This window comes from Etheostoma spectabile, unplaced genomic scaffold (assembly GCF_008692095.1).
Source record: "Etheostoma spectabile isolate EspeVRDwgs_2016 unplaced genomic scaffold, UIUC_Espe_1.0 scaffold273, whole genome shotgun sequence".
Classification (NCBI taxonomy): domain Eukaryota; kingdom Metazoa; phylum Chordata; class Actinopteri; order Perciformes; family Percidae; genus Etheostoma; species Etheostoma spectabile.
Window position 1 is genome coordinate 236,603 of NW_022605577.1, and position 8,569 is coordinate 245,171.

Genomic DNA, 8,569 nt, shown 5'->3' on the forward strand with positions numbered 1-8,569 from the left:
CCCCCCCCCCGACATTAAAACAAACAGCAATGTACAAAACAGCACACCTTTTTTTGTTGTTTTTTGCCACCAACGGAAATTTAATAAGGTAGTGAGAGTACATAACAGAAAGTAATGAAGTTTAAGGACGCGAGTTATGGTGATGTTGAGATGTATAGGATGAGCTCGATGTCAAAGCCAAAGTAAGCACCATCGTCATGTAGTCAGGAAAGGCCATATTTCAGTAAGAAATATTCTAGAAGGGGCGAGGAGAGGTTAAACATGATACACGAGGGTTGTTATCACAGTTTTCAGACATTTTTACCAACTAAAAATAGAACAATATCGGTGTAGCACTACTTTATCATGCAATTTACTTTAGTAAACCTTCTGACACACGGACAAAATATACTTCAATAAGTAGAACTCAATACATCTCTGTCCAGCAATAGTCACAAAGCCTGTAATTTTATACTCTTTGAATGTGAGATCCCTATCAAAAATAATATGCAGATTTTTATTTTTCTTAAGATATCTAAAGTGCAAGTATTTATCCATTTTTATTCAATGCTTTCTGTAAGTATAAAATACAAAGGAAAAAAACAGCAATATGTTTTTCCTGTTTACATGTTATATTTTTCTGAAAGGAAGAGCATCATATATAACAAACCATATATATATATATATATATACACACACACACACACGCACGCATACGCACGCACACGCACACACACACACACACGCCACAGATAAAATATTTTTGAAAGATACAACATATTATCTCATGGGGATGGTAAAGGGATTTAGACCAAACGGTGACATGGGATATGTTCATTGTGCATTGACCCCCACCCCTAAGAATCCAGGCTCCATTTCCCAACATCTTCAAATCATCTGAAAGCACGTCTTTGTAACTAGACACAATAGTGGCCTGTACAGTCTGCGAACGCGATGGACCCTACTACTAGAGCGACGCGAAGACGCGCTGAATGAGCTCCTCTGTCGCTGGTCTGTGGTGAGTCACGTAGTGCTCGGCTTTGACCGGAGTCTGCGGATTGGCTGTGTGATCAACCGGGAACTCCGACCGGCCAATGAAAGACCACAACACAGAAACCCGAAAACAGCAGATTTGGTTGTCTGAAACACCGCGTGGAAGTCAGTTTCAAGTCGGTAACGGTGGAAGTTAGTCATGTAAATGTGGCTGTTTGGATGTAGTCAGAAACGGGAATAATCGCCCTCCAGCTGGAGCCATCATAGCAATCGGACTTTAAGTACATGCGATATAAGTAGCTACTGCTGCACTTTTGATTCATTTCTTCTTCTATTTCCATCCGTTGAAATGCGTGAGAAATGGTCTGGTCACCTGTTGTTTGAGCAACAACAAAAATAAGCTCTGTTGACTAAGCTTTGACAAGATGAATGCTGCATTAATAACAGACAAAAGGCAGGATTACATCATGATTGAGGATTGCTACGATGGCTGCCGCTGTATAATGAATCCGAACCTCGTTCTCGTCAAGGCTCGTCACTAACCGTAGCCAGAGGCACCGAGTAAAGCACACACCTTGACCACTGACGCTTTTCACCAGAAACCTCACCCCCCCCCCCCCCCCCAAAAAAAAGAAAACCCCTCCTATTTTGCATTTGAGATCCAGAAGTGATGACGGGCACAACATGGCTGCTAGGTCCACTCAGGTGTCGCTGTGCCACCGGGTGATGAGCGAGAAATCCGATTTGATCACATTGAGTTCAGAAAATCACAAGTCCCCCCCCCCCCCCCCTCCCTCTCTGTGACCCAAAATGGACAAGTCATGTTTCACAACAGAATCATTCTGCTCTAAAAGCACAACCGACCCAGTAGCACCTGGCTAATCTTTAAAACATGTGCGTTTCGCAGAGCGAGGCGTTCAGTCTAACAGCAGTATTTGGCCATTTGAGAAAGAGAGTGTTGTATTTCCAGTCTTTGTGTAGCGTGAGCCTCCTGGAGGCCTCCATTTAATCAAGCTAGACCACTTTGGGGAATAAAGTGCTGAGTCCGACTCAGGTTGAACTCCCGATGAACTCGGGTTGACCTCACGCGTGCGTTGATGGGCACGTCGTCAAAGGTGGCTTGTGTGCGTGTTAGAAATGGACATGGAGGGGGAAAGAGACTTCCTGTTCTTCTTCAAAAATGGAGAGAAAAGTCCTAACTGGATCTGTCCGGTCAGTAGGTCAGGGCAGGCTGCTAAGCCCCTACGGTGCAGTGCCAGGCTTCATCGGGCCTTTCACCAACACTCAGAGACAAAAACCTAGGCCGAAACGTCCGGCGTGGAACAGATGGCACATTTTCCCGGGGCTCTATTGCCACAACCGTGCCCAATCAAACACAGATCAACTTTTTTATAAAAGCAAGGACAATTCTACATGACTTCTGATACATTTTAAGCCCAGGTGTGCTTTGGGGAATTCTAGCCTCAGCTTTCCCACATGTCTGCCAGGCCCGGTCTGTAACTGCATTAGCAGCTTTTATCCAACTGAGGCCTCTAAAGCTGCAATCCATGCAGTCTGTGTTTCCCCTTCACGTCACCTCGGCAGCACACCACTCGCTCACTTGTAGGCCAACCTGTTTTAAATGAAGTAAATGACAGTTAACTAGCATTTTAGTGTTAAGCCTAAAAGTCAATCGGGTTTGAAAAGAAGGAATGGCCCGTGTGTCTGTAATTGAGCATCGGGACTAGTTTTTCTGCAAACGCAATGAGCCAGGGCCCGTCTTTATGCTTTGAATCGTGAGCCGGGAAAGCAGACCTGAGATCAGAGTCTACCCACATAAGAGAGAAGGATTGTGAGCCTCATCGTTAACACAACAACAAGTTCCTCTGTCCTTTGGGTCGGCTGCAGCCGATCACTGAGTGGAACCCATAGTCGGGGTTTACCTGTCCTGCGGTCGGCGGTCCCGGGCGAGAGAGGTTTCCTGGCTACTAGTGACAGTGACAGTGGCCTCGCGCAGTTCTAGACACCATTCAAAATACTTCCGAGGCCTCCCAGACACTCAGATAGCGACAAGAGGCCTCAGTGGGGAGGGAGTGTATGTGTGTGTGTCAGCCACCCCTAGACCCAAGATACCATTCCAACAGTGTAGGCCACTGCAGAGAGGCTAAAAGTTGTTGACTGTACTAGTCTACGCGCACCGATAGACGGACAAGGCAGCCTACTTGTTACAGAACATGACAGGAAAAATGATCTCACTACTAGTCTGAATCCCCCCCCCCCCCCCCCCCCCCCCCCCCCCCCACCACCACCACCACTTTGAGCAAGTGCTTTTAAAGAAAGACTTCACATTTCGGAAATATAATGCAGATGCATCAACCTCATCGTCATGCTTTTTGAATATCTACTGATCACATAGCCTATACATTTTGTCGTCTTTTAATAGTCTATACAGTGCCGCGATTGGCACGCACACAATATTGCACACTAACATGAAATATCCTACACTAGTCAGTGGCGTCCTCTCTAGCCGTGTGAGAGAGACCTGACACGTTTTGGACAACATAGTGTCGAGAAAAGAACTTTGAAGGGAGAAAGGAGGGGGGGAAAAAAAGCAGAATAAAAATAATGCAAAGTGACATATTCTGAGTGGCGAGGCCCCGACGAAGCGATCAAGGGGCTGTAGCACCATAAAGAGATAGATCCACCCTCGGCCCTCTGCACTGATAGGCCTCTACGTCCACTGGACTGGGCTGCATGGCACGGCACGGCCCGGCTGGCCTGCCTGGCTGGCTGGCTGACTGCCTGGCTCTTTAACTGCATCCATCTCAGCTCTGACAAACAGCCTCATCCAGCCACTCCTGATTTACTTTCTCTGTTGCCGCTGTTTTTTGTTGATATATTTTTTTTTTTAACATGGTGCATATGGTGTGCAAAACCACCCACAACGACTCCAACAATCTCCCTGCCGACACCCAGTGGTACATCCTGGGTCGTGTTCCAGGGAGAACTAGCTCTACTCTGTGAGAGGCCACCGGGGCAGGGGTGTTGCTAGGGATTCTGGGTTCCAGGGCTCCAGAGTCCACCCCCCTCCTTCCCCCCGCCCCCTCCCGAACTTTTTTTTATGTACGACAGCTTCTCATCTTTCTGAAAGGGCCAGCTCAGTTTCCCGCCCACTATCATTGTTGGTCCCCCAAGTTCCCAGCAGCCCTTTCGGCTTACTTTTTGGTGTTGCCACCCATGCTCCATGCACCACAGGGGTGTGACATAACGCAGCCCTGGCTAGTATATTATATTTCGGCCTACATAACAACACTCGACATTGACTCGTAAAAACGTACAGCGGTCGAGGTCACAGACCATCCACGTGAGAACACGTAAACGAGTGGAGTGTATAAGGCACGGGGTCGTGATGACGTCAGAGAGGATGCGAGTTGCATCGCCCACGGTGACGCGTCTTTTCTTCGTTTTTTTTGTTTGTTTTTTTCTTCCGCGCCTTGCGCTCCCACGAGTGGACCTTATACTTGTTTTTCACCCTCCCCCCCTTCCCTCCCCCAGAGGAAAATAACAACAAAGTCACAAAAAGAAGAAGAAGAAAAAAAAAAAAAACTGAACCCACAGAAAACGTGGGCATCTTAATAAGGATTTTGTTGTTGTTGTTTTTTTACAGCTGATTCACAAAATCATAATTAGTACATCTAAGTTAGCACTTTTTTTCATTTAAGTTTATATGGACATGGTGCAGGAGGGTTGATATTTAATATAGTGGCTCAGAGATCGATTTATCCCATTTGTTTTAGGAGCACAAAATAGACTATAAAGCCTACTTTGCCAAACTTCTTTTCAAAACATGAGCCTACACACATGCTGTCATGTGTTTCCAGGCCTTCTGCAATTCATCCACTTTTTGAGAGCTTTCATATTTATTCTGCGTACCTTTTAAAATAAACTATACATCTGGTATCAGATTTTGGTTTCGTAAAGTCCATAATATATATATATATATATACTCTGTGTGCTGATGTCAAATATTGGTTCTACATTTTATATAATAGATCTCTGGTTTTTGACTTTTTGATTAAATCTTGGTGCAGCTATCACCGGTTTGAAAACAGGATTTTCGAAATAGCTTTGATGTGTGCAAAAATCTGTCGTTTGATAGAGATACAAACACTCATGTTCATTGAAATCAAGTAGGAAAAGTTCATATCTTACAGTTCAATCCTTGATAGCAGCGGCTTACTGTTACATGGGTGGTAAGTGGGGTGACATCCAGTAAAATGAGCGAGGAGACAGCAGAGGTGGCTGTCATGTCTGTGGAGGTTGTGTGTGTGGGGGTGATTCCCTTGGAAAAAATTCTCTTTCTATTTTACAGTTAAAAGTCTCCTTTTTTTTGTCACACGGTTTTGTCTCTTGTTGTCTTATTTCTGCTCTCCTGATATCCGCGTCAGTCATCGTCGCCGTCGTCGCCGCCGTGCGGGCCCTCAGGTAGCAGTTCGGAGGCCCGTTTCTCTCGACTCCTCTCCTGGATCTTCCTCATCTCCTCCGCGTATTTACAGAAGGTGTTGCCGAATTTGGACCACACTTTACACGGAACCGTGATGGAGTTCCGGTACGTGGGCTTCACCTCGCTGACCCGCATGAAGACCCCGTACTTGTTGGAGCCCACGTCGAAGAAGAAGCGCTTGTTGTCGACCGTGAGCGAGGTGCCCTCCGGGAGCTCCGCCGGCTCCTCGTCCACCCCGTAGTCGTCGATGAGTTTGGCCAAAGCGTCGCGGAACTCGATGAGACCCTGCGCCGGCAGAGCGATGGTCTGGCCTTGCGCGCTTCCCAATCCGGGCCCCCGATTAACGGTCTGTCGGATCCGTAGGAACCGCCCCCTCTGGTTCTCTTTCAGATCCATGTAATATTTCCGATTCTCCCGCACAAGGAATTCGCTCTTGAGCGCCCGCCGGGGCTCATCCTGCACTATGTCCGGGTTGGACGGGCCCAGCTGGGCGTAATGTTCGATAAAGTCCCCGAGATAATCGCGGAACTCCACAGCAACGGACATGGAGAGAGTGAGGCGGCTCTTGTTCCCCCCAGCCCCGACCTCGGCTATCTTTAGGAAGCGGCCTTTAACATTCTGCTTCACGTCAAGGTAGAAGCGCTTGTTCTGGATGTCGACGCGCTTCGAAGCGAGCTCCTCGGTGTCGTGCTGCAGCCGGGACATGGCACCCATCGCACCCGGGGGCAGCGAGCCGGGGCCTGCGGTGGGCCCTCCGTGGTCACTGCCACTGTCTCTGTCCGCCATGATGCTGCCTTCCTGCTTTACCTTCCACCGTCTCCCTCTGCCTGCTGCAACCTCGACTGCCCGTCAAAAGCACTCCGCCGCTCTATCGCGAGACGAGAGAGGAGAAGAGGGTGAGAGCAACTGTAGTTTAGTGTTACTGTAGTTCTCCGAGCAGGCTGCGTTCAAGACACACGCGCTGTTTTTACAACGTTTCACAGAAGCTTCACTTCAGCCTTCAATGTATTGCAACTGCAAGTTAACCCCCACCCATGTGAGTCTAAAACACTGCAGTCCTAACATATAGATAGATAGATAGATAGATAGATAGATAGATAGATAGATAGATAGATAGATAGATATTACACCAGTCTGCATCCTGTCTAAAAAGTGATAAAAGGGCAGGGGGGGGAGGACAAAAGTCACACCCAATGATTATTGGTTTGGGTGTTTCAGCACCACGGACAGCGACCCGGGACAGTCCCTGAGGAAGGAGACAGAGACAGAGACAGAGACAGAGAGAGAGTGTGGGGTACAGAGGATTTCGAATGAACAGGAGATGATGCTGTGTGGGAGTCGGGGGGGGGGGGGGGGGGGGGGACTATGATTGGACTGGCTTGCCTGCCACTGTGTGTCAATGGCATTGAAGTGACCATGCACAAACAAGGTATAAATTGAGCTTTTAAAATGGTACCATATGGTTTAATTAGACGATTTATTATTCTTATGATTAGGAGTTGATATGATAAGTTTAATATAATAAGTATATTATGAGATTCTTTCCCCATTTCAGGTAAGATTTCGTTTTATTTTAGCACTTTGCTTATTTTTTTATGTGATTTTGACTGAACCCAGCTATTAAAGGTCATAGTGGTGTTCGAAAGTTTGGGCCCCCCAGGTAAAAATGTGTATTAATGTGCATAAAGAAGCCAAGAAAAGATGGAAAAATCTCCAAAAGGCATCAAATGACAGATTAGACATTTGTATAATATGTCTCAAAAAGTTAGATTTTATTTCTGTCATTTACACTTTTTTTTGACATATTATTTGAATTATTTCTAATCTGTCATTTGATGCCTTTTGGAGATTTTTCCATCTTTTCTTGGCTTCTTTATGCACATTAATACACATTTTTACCTGGGGTGTCCAAACTTTCGATAATAGGATTAAAAGGTTCTGGAATATTATTCAAATCAATAGCGAAAAAACTGAAAAAGGAACATAACACCATATATAATTGTGACATTAAAATTGTTTGCGGATAAGCCTTTGTTTTAGGAATGAAAACTCGAATCCCACTGTAGGTCAAATAATAATAAAAATCCCAAAAAGCAAAGTTGACTCATTTTAGACCTCAAAAGATAAAAAAAACATAGGCCTATAATTAAATATCCTAACATTGATTTAACCTAAAACATAAGTTGGATATGACAATGAGCTTGTACAAGAAGGGGTGTTGACCTAATATGTTATATAATGGTATTATTGTTTAGCATAAGGCCCAGTCATTTCCGTTGTGGTTTGAGTGGATAGACACTGGTGTCTTCAGAAGCATGGACAGTGGACAGTGGACAATGGACAATGGACATAACAACAGGTTTGCTCGAGTTTGCTCGTGATTGTAGAACATTGTGAAAAGAGGAAATGTGGGAGAAGTTTTTGAAGACATATTCTGCGTAATTGTAACAAATGGGGTCACTGTGTCACTAAGGCAAGTACATTTTTACATTTTAGCACCTCCAGTGTTTCCTTTAGGATTTCTTGCAGCAGAGGGGGCAGGTCTGTCCAACCCCACCCCCCCAGAACCCCCAGACCTTAATCTTATACTAATGAAAGTGACACTTTGCTGCATCACAAACAAACATATTCAATCACTTCTATTCACACACAATGAGGCATATTTTCAGTTGTGATTATCCTTTGAGGAACTATAAGGTGCTTAACATCTACAACAGGTCTGCAAAATGAATTTTACAAGAAATTCTTTATGGGGAAATCAAAACCCAAATGACTACATCTATAGACTATTTTCAATGTCTATTATATTACACTGACTCACTTACCGATGGAGATGGAATATTTCCAGATGTTTGATATCAGGACGATGACAAGTTGAACGTTGTCCAATCAGAACGGACCCACCGCGGGGGTTTTGTTTTGGTGCAGATGTTTGTTTTATAGTCGACTCGGAAGAAAGCGAAGGTTTTCACAATAAACTCCATCAACACAACAGCATGTGGAGATGAACTGGACGGACCCTAGAACCTCAGAACAGTTCAACTTGTTGTTACATTGCAATGTGAGCAGCAGCCAACGGGGGGGTGGGGTGGGGGGGGTGTGTGCATTATGTTG

General features: G+C 45.5%; 1 protein-coding gene across 2 annotated transcripts; it reads right to left on the reverse strand.

Moving 5' to 3' along the window:
• Positions 1-11: 11 nt before the first annotated feature.
• On the reverse strand, positions 12-6,328 carry purab (purine-rich element binding protein Ab). 2 transcript variants are annotated; one of them, XR_004331093.1, is made up of 2 exons: positions 5,164-6,328; positions 12-235 (listed from the first exon to the last, which is right to left on the reverse strand). XR_004331093.1 is itself a non-coding variant. In XM_032510899.1 (1 exon), exon 1 carries the CDS (start codon positions 6,239-6,241, stop codon positions 5,396-5,398), a length of 846 nt encoding a protein of 281 aa, XP_032366790.1. In that variant the 5' UTR covers positions 6,242-6,328; the 3' UTR covers positions 3,263-5,395. The 2 variants fall into 2 exon arrangements, 1 of the variants encoding a protein (XP_032366790.1); XM_032510899.1 differs by lacking the exon at positions 12-235 and having other exon boundaries at positions 3,263-6,328.
• Positions 6,329-8,569: the final 2,241 nt, after the last annotated feature.

What these genes read in the sequence shown, in the direction of transcription:
- purab (XM_032510899.1), bottom strand. Translation starts at nt 6,241, where the DNA reads ATGGCGGACAGAGACAGTGGCAGTGACCACGGAGGGCCCACCGCAGGC.